General features: G+C 48.6%; 1 protein-coding gene across 11 annotated transcripts in view; it reads right to left on the bottom strand.

Annotated features, from left to right (window-relative positions):
- Positions 1 to 3086: 3086 nt before the first annotated feature.
- LOC101788960 (neuroblastoma breakpoint family member 12-like) overlaps positions 3087 to 13524 on the bottom strand; it is a 44963-nt gene continuing 34525 nt past the window's right edge. For 4 of the 11 annotated variants that reach the window (XM_063244582.1, XM_063244576.1, XM_063244577.1 and 1 more), the window contains one exon: positions 12580 to 12737. In XM_063244582.1, the coding sequence (XP_063100652.1) occupies positions 12732 to 12737 (6 nt within the window). In that variant the 3' untranslated portion in view covers positions 12580 to 12731. Of the gene's footprint in view, positions 4109 to 6604; positions 6810 to 7785; positions 7999 to 9991; positions 10195 to 11198; positions 11251 to 12579; positions 12738 to 13524 lie in introns of those variants that run through there. The other 7 variants (XM_063244580.1, XM_063244579.1, XM_063244581.1 and 4 more) reach the window with 4 other exon arrangements.

Genomic DNA, 13524 nt, shown 5'->3' with positions numbered 1-13524 from the left:
CAAGAAATCCACCTATAACAAATGCTGGAGGGCTGTGTATAAAAAGGAACACTTCTCCACTGTTGTTAGAGTGTAGACTAGTGCAATAACTGTTGGAATCAGTATGGAGATTCCACAGAAAAATTGGGGTTATAGGTCCCATTCATCCCAGCAATTCCCCTTCCCAGAAGAATTAAAAGGAGCATTCCGAGACTTCCAGGAGAACATGGCGGACAGATACAGCAACTACCAGAGGCTCTCTGAAAAACTAGGCTCAGAAGCCAGGTATGGTGCGGACTAAAGAGACATAAGCAGGTGGAGTTATGCTCTGCTGACTCAGGAACGAACTCGGCTGAGAGAAACCAACTTGGAATGCAGTCCTGGTGCTAAAACAGGAACAGAAAAGTCTCGCTGCTGAGGCTGGACCCTGTGCCATTGGAAGCTGCGATTTGGGTTTCCCGCCGCGCAGTGGCTGGCTGCCTCTACATCGGCTCCGCAAGGAGAGAGACGCGCGGAAACTCTGAGAACGGGAGTCTGCGAACGGAATCGAAAACAGGACGGGCAGGGAGGCATGTTCTGACTTGTGGTGAGGTGAGTGAGAGAAACTGACACTCCACCACAGTTTGACTCCAGAGGACTTTCTGGGCCCGAGCAGTCCTGCGGGAGCAGGGCGCGGTGACGACTCCAGCCACACATTCCCCTCTCAGGCGGGATTGGTGAAAAGTGCCTGGCCTGCGTGACCCTGCCGGCGGACCCTGTAGGCTGGCCCAAACCAGATCCCAGAGCCGGACGGAGGCCGGGAGGGGCGGGCCCCCGCGTAGGCTGCCTGGTGCGCAGCGGTGAGTGGGAACACCTAACCGGCGCAATTCGATCAGGCTGTGGCTGACAGGGAGAGAAGCTGGGCCACTCATATAAGCTTGCATATATAAGGAACAGAGAATATGGGAAGAGGCAGCAACAAGAAAGGCTCCTCGGCCCCCAATTCTGAGAAACAGGCAATAGCGGACACCGCACCAATACACATAAAGCACCATATAGAGAGCCTCATAGACCAATTCAGGAATGAAGTTATCAACGACCTGAAGCTAGAAGTATGCAAAATAGTTAGAGAAATGCTAAGCCCCACCCAAGAAAAAACAGATGGTGGAATGGAAGAACAGAAAAAGAGGGGAGAATTGTTTGATGGAGAAAACAGGGAAAGCATAGAATACGTGAAGCAGGTTCAAAGGGACTACCAAGAAACTAAGAAGTCTATCGAAGACTGGCATAACAGCTTGAAAGAAACTAAGGACAGACTATCTGAACTGGAGGGCAGAATTGTAATATGGGAGAATGAAATGAAAAACTTCTTAAAAATAACAAAGAAACAAACAGCAATAATACAAAGACAAGAAGATGATAAGAGGATCCATAACTTAAGGATTAAGAACATAAAAGAAGAAGTAGGGACACAAACAAATGAACTACAAAAGCTACTCACAGAAATAATCCAGGAGAATTTTCCTAATTTAGCAAAAGGTAAAGATACTCAGATGTATGAGGCATACAGGACCCCAGCTACCTACAACCCAAACAGAGCAACACCCAGGCATATAATAATAAAAATTCCAGAAATTCAATACAAGAACAGAATATTAAAAGCTGTCAGAGACAAGAAACAGACCACTTACAAGGGAGCACCCATCAGAATTACAGCAGATTTCTCTGCACAAACCATCAAATCACGAAGAGCATGGGGGGAAATAATTCAAGCTTTGAAAGATAATAATCTCCAGCCAAGATTGAGATATCCTGCACAACTGTCCCTGGAAATTGATGGAAAAACAAGGTGCTTCCAGGATAAAGAGGAACTGGGGGAATTTGCAACCACCAATTCAACTCTACAGAGAGTATTGCAGGATATTCTAAAAAAAGAAAAATACAAAGAATCCAGAAATAGTGGAGGCCACAACTAATGGAGCAGAGAACAAAGTGAAGAAGACAAACTGACAGCTACTGACAGAATAAGAGCTCAACAGAAATGAGGCAGAGAAGATTGGATGATAGGAACAGCTATTTTGGAGAAAATGACATCTTAATAGGTAATACTGATTTAGTATCATCTTGTTTTGAAGTCTCATCTAGCTTTTGTCCTTCTGTCTCCAATGGTCTAAATAGGTTGTATCTTACTGGATTTTATTATGTACAATAGTATAAGCAAAAACCTTTTAAAGACAAGGAGATTATACAGAAACCATTATTCATTTTCTGTTAGTCGATTCTAAATACTCTGTAATGCTGTCATTCTCTTAAATGGTTTTACATTGTTTTGATATACTTAATGCTACAGTATACGAAGTTGTACTCAAGGATTTCAAGGAAAGAGTCAATATGGTAACTACTTTTAGGTCAGGATTATCTGGTGGTGAAACACTATTCTGCTTAAATGGTTATGTTTTGATCTGTGCTGTTTCGTTGTTATGCCCTCTTTTATCTCAATCTCCACTCCATTATTTACTTTTTTAATACTTTTTAAAAATTCTTATCCTTTTAATTAAAGGAAAAAAAATAACAGGATATATTATAGTAACCCACTTTGACTTTCCATTACCTCAATTTAAAGCCCTGTATTACTCTCACCATCTGGTTTTTAACTGATGTTCCCCTATTCTGTTTTGCTGGATAGTATCAGGTTCGAAAATTTAGGCATCAGCTGTGAAGATAATGAGATTCATTATAACGCCCATTCTCGTTGACTTTTATCTACTTTTGAAGACCTACAATGTCTCCAATGGTTTGGTTTTGTCGGTTTTGTTCTTTACTGTTTTGTTCAATTGTATTATAACTAATGGTATAGGCAATTCTATTAGAGATAGCGGGAGGCATTATGGTAACCATTGTTGATCACCTTGTATTATGTTTTCACATTATCTATTATGTCCACCCTTGTGACTTGACCGATTCTGTTCTGTTATGTCACATTTGGTTTTACTCTCTTCCAAAATAGTAATAAGAACCATGAGAGCAATGAAACCCAAAATGTGCAATAGTCTTTGTACAAAAGAGAGGAAAAGAAAGTGCTCTAAACTATATAACTGCATGTATATTTAAGTGTATAAGATAGAATATGATATCACAGAGTTTTATTGGATCATTGAACAGAACTGTTTGCAGTATCATTGTTGGAATGTCCACTTTACAAGCTTTAATTTTATGACTTGAACAATTATTTCTAAGATGACAATATGTAATCCATTAACTAGTAATTTCCTACTGTTCATTTTTTTTCTGCAAATCTGTATAACTTGTACCCTTTCTCTGCTTTTTTTCTTTTCTCCTTAAATAAAATTAAAAAAAATAAAAAAAATAAAATAAAATGAAAAAAAAAGGAGCATTCCACAATGAGACAAGTACACCCACATTTATATTGCAGTACATCTGTACTGGCCAAATATGCAAATAACACAAATGGCCACCAAACAAGGAATGGATACAAGATATGTGGCTTTTGTTCATACAATGGAGTACTCTGCAGCCATAAAGAAGGATAGAGTCTTTGATAGGTAAATGGATGCAACTTGAGACCACTCGTAAGTGAAATAAATCAGATTCACATCTGAAAACATCTTATTGGCTCTCAAATGGGAGATGCTGAAAGTAAAAGAGGGCTAAAATGTGCAATTGATATTGTAAAATGTGAAGAAACTGTTCAAAAGGAAAGAGAAGCTGGGATGGGTGAAAGGAGGAAAAGAAGAAGGGAAAAGGAAAAAAAATTATTTCCCAAACAGTTAACACACTAGTATTCTCTTTTAGTTCACTGGAAAGCAAGATTTGTGCTATTTTGCTTGGACAGTATCTCTTGACTCTGTCTTGTACTCTGAGTAACTATTTTGAAGATACAATAGGTGATGCACTAACTAATGTTACTGTCTTATTACTTTGTTTTGAAATTTTATTTTAACCTTAAAATAAAACAATAGATTTGTGTAAAGCAATAAAAAGGGAGGAAAAAGAGATCAGGTCTCATTGCTGGTTGTGAATGCAGTTTGCACACAAGGACTCTCTTGAATCCTGATGGTATTATTGTTCTAGATTTGATGCCCAGTCTTCTTAAAGCAGCAGCATCTTTCTTGGGTGCAGCAGCAGTGACCTGAGCAAGGGAGGAAGAAATGAAATAACAGTCTTGGTTAGGTCCTGTGGACAGGGGCTGGAGGTTCTGCTCAGCGCTGACAGAGACAAGAGGCCGCCTGTGGTCCTGGGGAGACAGTGCTGAAGGACAGTGGCTCAGAAGCCTGGAGGGGAAGGTGATACCCACAAGGAAGAGGGAATGTCCAGATCTTGCACTCCTGCCTGTGGTGCAGGACACAGTATCCTGCACTGCTCTAGCCACAGCCAGTGGCACCAGTCTCTATGCTGATCCTCTAGTGAGGACCAAAGAGAGGGCTTTTCACAACTCTCAGGGAGGGGTGATCTCATTCAGAAAAACTCTCCTGCAGGTGGGAGAGGGCAGAGAGACACAGCCTCATGGGACTCTAACCCCAGACTGAGGATGATGAGTGTGGGGGCAGTGGGAAGACTGCGGAACCATCATACATCATCCTCCTATAGTCCCGCATTTACTTAAGAGGCATCAAGGACACAGGATAGGGGCAGGAAGGAGAGCATTAGGGAACAGCACACAGGCTCCTGACAGCCCTGGTGCTGCAGCCCAGGCCCCAGGTGGTTTTCATAAACACAGAGTGGGAGGGGAAGAGCTCCAGTCTGTAGGCCTCATCAGGACCATGGCTACTGAGCACCTTGGAGAGATGGCAATGAGGAGGATCCTTAAGCCTGACAGAAGTGTTACTCCAAAGTGGGTCCAGAAAGAACAGAAAAAGGCATCACTCAGAATGGAGGGGCAGGGCTGGGCAGTGAGGTGACCACAGCCCAGGGTCCTTTCATCAGGTCTGTGCTCTACCTGTGCGCTGCCACACTGCAGAGCCCATCCATGAGAGTTCTCCCATCTATACGGCCACATCACAGAGGATAAGGACATGACAGGGAATGTTGCTGTCCTCACTTTCTGTGTTGTCCTTGTCCACTGTGCTCACTGGAGTGTCCTTTAGGCAAACGTACAAAGACAGCATTTCCAGAGTTGCTATTTTCATACCTCATTTGACTTCCTGCAAAGGATTCAGGCTAAATAATTGTATTTGGGGATTTACTTATTGAAAATAATTGACTCTAGAACAAAGTATGTGGGAGTGGGGTCACAAGACTGTAATTCCAGCATGTGAGAGCCTGAGGTCTGAGGACCCACAGGCTTTACAGCTCAGTTGGAACTATAGGTGGGATCATGTTAAAACAAAACAAAAAAAAAGAAATGCGGGGGTGGGGGGCTGATTCAGTTGCCCCTGAGTAAAGTCTTTAAAATCTGCAGTTGACTTAATCTCAGAGCTGTGAAATTTACATTGTGCATTGTAACCTTCAATGAGTCTCTCACTCATGTTTAAACCACTCACTTTAGTGACCATCATCCAGGGCTTGTGACTCTGGAGCTACAAGGTCCATGGAGGTTACAGAGTCTGGGGTGACCCAGCCAATCCCCTCATTGCCCTGCATTTTGACACCTTTGACCCACGGATCCTTCCATGCTGGCCCTCGGGAGTCTCCCTTCCCTCCCACAGTGTCAGGAAATCCCTCCCAGGACAGTCCCACTGCCTCAGGGGCACCTGTCCCAGGGCTTCTTCATCTCATGGGTACTGAGAATAGCAGCCCTGCAGTCATGGGTCCCACGTTATTTCACTGAGATGCTCACTTCTATCTCAGGTCAGCACACAGGGGAGCTGCTCTGCAGACTGTAAACCAGCCATGGAGGAGGGGAAGGGAACACACAGATGGACTCTTAGTGCCTAAGTTGCTTAAGAGCCACGTGACCTGAAGAGCTCCCTGAAGCATCATCATCTGGATTGATGTTCCTTTGGGGTGCCATGCAGAATGCTCCTGCTGACATCTGCTTTACTGACTCAATGGGGCTCAGATGCAGATCCTGTGAGCCCAAGTCAACTGGGGTTCTGGGGCTGCAGACAAACCTGACTATAGACCAGAATGTGGCTCCACCTGCAGCCATGTGTGCCCAGTCCTGTTCCTACTAAGGGCTCGGTCACATCAATCTGAACTCGCCCTTTATGGCTCCAGTTCAGAGGAATGGGGAGATGGAGTCTGATCAGCAATGAGGCCACAAGTTGGGCCTGTGGGCCAGTGAATCAGGAGGCCATGCTGTTGCAAGGAAGAGGTGGTGGAACTGGGAAAGCCAGGAAGACAAAACAGCAAAGGCAAGAATTGTGTGATGTCAGGGAAAGTAGCCGGGCTCTCAGCCTTGAAATAGCCTCTTTGTGTCATAAGGAAGAACATCAGGGCAGCCTTCACTGTGGCAGGGACTGCGATACTAGGACAGCAGCCAAGAGAAGAGCAGAACTGGGACTGCAAACAGGACATGAAGAATGAAATGCCTGGCATGGGGCAGCCCTTTGTGACAGAGGAGCCACCACACAGGGTTCCCATGGCTATGGCAGAGCACATGCTGAGAGGAACCACAGGCATTGGGAACAGTGCTAGGGGACAGTGATCCAGTGTAAGTGCACCCAGCAGCCACACATGTCATTACCTCTGCACCATAAGTCTCAGAGGTGGGGAATCTACGCCCCATGTTCCCCAGCTGGAACCTAGGATCATTGTCTGCCTCAGAGCAGCAGCAGGCTCAGGGACACTGAGAGATGGACGCCCGTGTGTGGCATCTTCTGACTCTGGGGGAACAGCGTGCTCCATCTCAGGTGGGTTCCTCAATCCAACGGAGGCCTCCGAATTTGGCTCTGAAACACAAGGACAGGACCAGGACCCACTGTTATCCAGAGCTTTCCTGCCCCACATGCTGCCCCCCAAGAGGCTCAGCAAATAAAGAAAATGACCTTTGAAAGGGAACCCAAGGAGAGATGACATCTACAGAGACTAATGTTGGCTTTGCTGTTGAGGATTCCTACATGAGCAGTAATGATCAGATGTCAGGGAGGCAAAGCACATCAAACTGAAGATCAAGCAAGACATGGAAAAGGGGATCCACCCACACCTAACGAAAAGAAGGACCAGGATATCTTGGTGGGTGTGTGATGTGATTTGGTGAGGAAAAGGGCAGAAAAGCAAGAAAACTCAAAGTGCAGTGAGAACCTTGGGAGAGCAGAATGAGGTCGCCCCGTCACGTAAGGATGCACTGTGGGAATCAGGGAGCCACCTGGTATCCACACAGTGTGCAGGAAGGCTGTCAGTGACAGGGCTGGGCCCCGGATGTACAGGACAGGTGGAGCTCTGGACACACAGTGTCCCTGAAGACCTACTGAACTCACATGGCAGAGTCTCTGTCATCACATGGCAAACCACCAGAATGATTCAAGTGTTTCATTTTCTACTCAAAGCTTTGATCATGCTATTTGTAAGGAATCAGTTACTGCAGACATGATGGGAATTACAGATAACACAAGTATCAGTGTGAGTCAGTTATGTCACAGCAGCAGGACACAGGTGAGCTGCACTGGATGTAGCTTGCCTTTCATGTCCTGAGATGGAGAACCCGAGGTGTGAGTTATCTATGAAAATGCATCACTGGCCAGGGAGGCTCCGTGACACACAGGGCAGGGTCTGAGGCTCTCTGAACCCCAGGCATGAGGGCTCACATGATGCCACTAGAGAATCAAGCTCCAGTCTTGCCCTGAGAGAATATAGAGGGCCCTGTCACCTCCCACTGACAACACCCTGGCAAGGCCCACACAAGAGGGAGCCTCTGAGGTCTCCTACCTGGAGAGAGCAGCCACTGCTCTCCAGGATCAGTGTGGGCTGAAAATCTCCAGGGGCCAGAGGAAAGGCTCAGGGTGGCTTTGCCAACTCCATGACACAGCTGTGTCTGCACACAGTGGTTTTCAGGGATGCATGGGTCCCCATGCTCCTCAGACACAAGGTGGTGAAGTGGTCCACCGGGAAGCTCTTGGGGCCAGGCTGCCAGGAGGGGAGCTGGAACAAGAAGAAGCTTCAGGACAAACCATCCCACTTCTCCCTTGGCTGAGCACCCATTTCTGATGGCCCCACCTGTGGGGGACAACATAGAGTGACCCAGGTACAGAGGGAGACAACCTGGGTGTCAGGAGATGTCACCTGTGTACCTGTGGATGCTTTGAAGGCAGCTCCCAGACAGGACTGGCCTTAATGGACAGTCACACATCTGAGCATGAGGGATTTGCTGTGACAGATAAGGTCACATCCAACATGCCCACCTCACAACCACACTGCTCTCTCCTAGACAGTGTGCAGGGCCCAGGACATAGAGAGGGCGGCTCTCCCTGAACAGGAACAAAAGGACATGGAAAACAGGGCCTCATGGTGTGGGCCAGGGAAAAAGGAAGGCAGTGACTGTGGAACAGGATGCGGGCCATGGGCAATTTCCTGGGCTTGGGCCCTGGCGACCTCCTGCTGCCTCATGTGTCCACCTGAGCATCCATGCAGCACACTCCATAAGGAGTGAGAGCAGGTGAAATCAGGGAAGTAGAGATGCCTGTCCTTAGGCCAGTTCCTGTGAAATCTAGATTCATGGCTCTCTGGGGGCACACCGAGTGTGACCCTCCCATGGGGCTCTACGCGACAGCCCTGAAAATCACTCCTATTTCCACATGGATGAGAATCACTGTTCTTGGACAGAGGAGTAAAGAAAGGTGGCCAGAAGCATTAGGCCTGTGCTGCAATGATGGGGGCTGAGGCAGGCGGAGACTGCCGCACACTGCTCTGGGCCCCTCTGTACCCCTGTGCTGCAACCCCATTCCACTGAGCTCTTTTCCTGTTTTCTTACTATCTTCTTCAGGCATCTGTTCTGCCTCTGACTCCCATGTGGGTGCTCACTCTGTGTGCATTTGCAGTCTCTCTGCACAGCCCTCTTTCTCCATCTGCAGACACCACACCATCAAGGACTATAGCACACAGTCTCCAGCCAGGGGACAGTGCATACCATGTCTTCTGTGTGGACTACACAGAACTGTGTGGGGTAACAGACAGTGCCTACACACACAAGGTCACCGTGTGGGGGTGGTCATCACAGCGCACCAGGAGGGTGACTTGGCCAGGTTCACAGATCTTGGTCAGCTGAGCCTGAACACTCTTCCCTCCGGTCACCCAGCCACACTGCAGAGCCAGTGCCTCCCATCTCACCACAGCTCTTGCTTCCACAGTTCTGTCACTAAAGTAAACATGAGCAACACCATCCCAGGAATCCACACACCAGACACCTCGCAGTCCTTAATCTGATTCTTCTCACCTTACTTCTCAAACTTCTGTCCTGTAATCTACTGTCTGTATCATCCCAGAGCCATGTTCTAGTACATCAAGTCCCAAAACTACGTCTGGGTGTCACATCGTCCCACTGAAAGCACTTAGGGAGATTCCCTACTGGAATAGCACATAACCACACACCAGGCTTCCTGGCTATTTAAAAAGTGAGGAGGCAGAAATCCAAGAAAGCTGGGTGTGGTGGCACAGGTCTGTAATCTCACAACTAGGGAGGCTGAGACAAGAGGGCTGACATGATTTCCAGTGCAGCCTGGGATGGAAAGTGACATCAAGGCATAAGGAACACAATGACACCTTGTCTCAAAAAATAGCAAAACAATGCATTCCTGATCAATCCATGACCCTGCATCACAGCAAGTCAGCACACTAATCCAGGCTGGGAGGAGTCAGACCTGCCTGTCCTGCTGTGCCTCTGAACTGTCAGATTGCTGGTTGACTCTGCTGCTCATCAGGAGCCCCACTCCACCAGGAAGCAAGGCAAGAGGGGATCATGTGGCTTCCCACCCCTCTCCTTATGCTGGCTCCTCCACTGAGGCATCCCCATGTGTGCAGAGTGATGGAAATGCAGATCATAAAGGAAGCACTGCAAGAGCGCTTATCTGCTGGGCTCTCCCATCAGCTAGGCCCTTAGGAGAGGTCAGGGACTGACCAGGGCTAGCGGTCAACTCACCAGGGCTGAGCTGGAGGGTGATGCACTCAGCCATTTCACGCCACACAGCACGAACCTGGTGGCTCTGCCCTTCATCTTTAACAAGTCTCTCCTGGGACAACAGGCCCTTGATGTGGCACCAGACAAGGAGGATGATGTCTCTCCACTTGACTAACGTGTTGACTATGTGGGTCCTCATTTGGACCTGCAGCTCCACTGCTGATCTGAAATTCATAAGGCAGGAGGGAAGGCAACACTCACATGTGGAACTCAGCTCTGGGGATGGCCATGAAAGGTGACACAGCGCTTCCGAAGGGAGACAGGGAATGCACAGAGTACGAGAGGAGTGACAAAATGGGAATCCTGACTGTGCCAGGGTGATCTCTGAGTACATCCCAGGGAGCCCTTGCAATGGGACACTGCCACATGTTTGGCAATGACATCATAAGCCACGTGATGGGGAAATGTGCACAAGCAAGCATTTTCCTGCACCGCTCCGCACCTACCACTGATGGCTGCTGTAATGCATTTCTAGAGGACAGTTTTCTGTTGTGACAAACTGACCATGATATAAGGTGCCCTATGCAGAGCTGAGATCTGCTGCACTGGTTGTATTTCTACTGGGGACATGTGGCCCTGTGGGTGCGATTTTGTAAAGCTGTGATCATTGGCTATTCTGCTGAACTCAGTGTGGATCACTGAAGAGAATGATAATAGCAATAATGACACAACACAGGCAGCCAAGTAAGCACCATGCTTTGGGCACTTCCTGGGTGGCTGCCTGTGTGGGAGTATAGGGCAGGACTGGAGACTGAGGCAGTGCTGAATGAAAGAGACCATGGGCCTCCAGAGCTGACCTTTCAGTAGTGTGACTGCACACAAGCTTTTTTCTTGTTCAGTTTTGTTTCTAGCTATAGAACTGCAGTCAATCAAACAAGGTGAACCTGACAGAAAGAGGGGGAGGATCTCCCATCACCTCCACAACAGACAGGAGGGCTCCTCCAAGCACAGGGAAACTTCACTTTACTGCACATCAGGGCAGAGTGACGCTGGGGTAGCAAACATGAGAAATAATGCAGCTGGGAAGCACCAGGAGCAGCTGTAAGAACACAGCGTCATCCCCGGCTGGCTCAGGGAAGAGGGAGAAACACACAGCCCTTCCTGCCTGCCTGTACCTGTGAGCTCAGTGGTCAGCCCTGGGCTCACAGGCCACCACTTTCACACTCACCTGAGCACCTGGGTTGCCTCAATCTTCTGTGTTTCCGAGATGATGTCCGAGTCTGAAAACAACACACAAATGTCACAACACCAATGTACCAAACCCCAAGCCCTAACCCTACCCCATGTCAGGCCTGTCCCTGACCACTGAGGCATCAGAATGGTGGACAGAGACTCAGCTTGGACTTGGGCAGACCTGCTGGCCCGGACTTGATGAGCACACTGGCCGGGCACACCTGGGCATGCATGTGACCTTGCTGAATCTGTGTGCTCACCTCTGACATGGAGGCCCCAACCCTGCCCGAGAGGGCTCTGGAGGGTGTCATGGCTGAGACTGGAAACAGAGCTATGTGGCAGCAGGTTCAGCACCCACCGCAGGCCTGGGCATGTGGAGCTCACTCCCGCTTTGCCAAAGGTTGGGACCTGAGAACATCCTCTGCCCTCAGCAGACAGGGACAGGAACAAGATGCTCGAACTGTGAAGAGGTGCTGGCTCCCCCATGGGGCCATGGAACGTCATGTGTCATGGCAACTCTCACTCTACAGCAAGCAGATTCACAGGAGGACACCACAGCTCACATTTCCCAATAGTTTATGCAATGAGTAAATGCACACAAAATTTCACATTTCCCTCTGACCAAATGATTAAAACACCATGAGTGACAGGAACAGGGACCTGAGATTTATCTCCACATTGGTCAGCACAATGCTGGGCCACGGGGATCCTGCACAACAACACAGGGCTTTGAGGAGATGGCACACAGGGGCTCTGTTCTCTCCCTCTCAGGTAGGTCGGCCAGATAGGAAATAAAACTCAGAGATGAGGCATGTGATGCTAACTAAAGGCTGACAGGAAGGAAACCCTGATGCTGGGAAGAGGATAGAAACTTGGCGGTGGCAGGGAAGGGATGCTAGAAAGCTGTCCTGGAGGAAGGCAGCATAGAGGGCACAGCAACTGGTAGCTGGGAGCCCTGGCTCCACAAATTCACCTCCAAAGAACTGAAGAGTCTGCCAGGCATGTGGATGTGCAGAGAAGAGGAGAGGACTGTGCAGGGGAAGCCACACCCAGCCATTAGACCAGAGCACCCCAAAAACCCTTCATGAAGTGGTCTGACCCCATGAACACCAGCTTCAGGGATCCTCGAGGCTTTTCTGATCCCCTCTGCTCCATCTGGCCCAAGTGCTGATCTGAGGTCTGCACTGTGAGACCAGGCTCAGAGTCCTCCCTGGCACAAGAACTCAGCAAAGTTGCAGAGTCCCCAGACCTCTGCCCCACTTTCCAAGCAAAGGGGAGACCTGGCTGAGGTTTGGCTGCCTCTCTGAGCTGAGACCATGAAATCTGAGAACCCTGAACCTTGGAGCTGCACTTCTAGCTGGATGCTGGGGACTCACTGGTTTCATCAGGCAGAGATCTTGCTTGAGGCTCAATCGCAGGGACAGAGGAATTCAGCTGATCTTCTTCTGGTGATGGTGGAAACGGCTGCTGAGAATCCAGGAAGGACAGCTCCTCCATTGATGCTGACAGGTCATCTTCTTCACAAAGCTCAATGCTGAGACATGCGTGGGTGGGAATGGGGTGGAAAAGACAAGGTTAAGATGGAACACAACACACAGGTTCCAAGTCAGCCTCTAGCAAAGCTCTAGGGAGAATTCCAACTCCTCAGGCCTTTCACAAAGAGGAAGAGAACTGTGCTCTGACTTGGACACTGCCTGAGTACTATGGGAATGAGAGTGAGAGCCAGAGTGAAAGACAGACACAGAAGAGGACAGACAACAGAAGCACACAGGAAAGAGAGATCAGCCCTGCTCAGGGTGCTTTCCACATCACCAGCTGAGGAGGAGAGAGCATCTTCCCTCTGAGATGCAGCAGGACAGGGAGCTCGCAGTGAGAACCACAGCAGGACCGACCTAGTGCAGGAATAATGGGGAATTTCCCAGGTTCTGGGGAACCACAGGTTCTGCAGTGACTGCAGGAGAACTTGGGCCCTCTCAACCTGTTCTCATCAATACTGAGACCTGACATGGCTCTCTGCAGTTGCTCCATCTACTGTCCTGCCTGTGCCTCAGCTGTCCACAAACTCTGGCCCCCAGTTCAGAAAGACAATGTGCGTGGAACCCTTTCAGAGGATAAAGTTCTCTTTTATGGTGGTAAGTTCTTAGATGTCCTGAGCAGACACTCTTTCCAAAACCACCAGAAGAAACACAGCACCTTGCTAAAATGCCATGGTGTCTGTGGTTGGGTGAATGATGCCACAACCATCAGAAGGCACTTCTCAACTTTGAGAGTGAAGTGGGTGGCCACTGCTGACCCTGGGTCCTGACTGTAACACGTCCCCT

This window comes from Cavia porcellus, unplaced genomic scaffold (genome assembly GCF_034190915.1).
Source record: "Cavia porcellus strain 051 isolate PalLab524CR breed Dunkin Hartley unplaced genomic scaffold, mCavPor4.1 scaffold_295, whole genome shotgun sequence".
NCBI classification, from domain to species: domain Eukaryota; kingdom Metazoa; phylum Chordata; class Mammalia; order Rodentia; family Caviidae; genus Cavia; species Cavia porcellus.
Note: the sequence above shows the minus strand (reverse complement) of the source record. Positions and strands in the feature narration are given on the sequence as shown.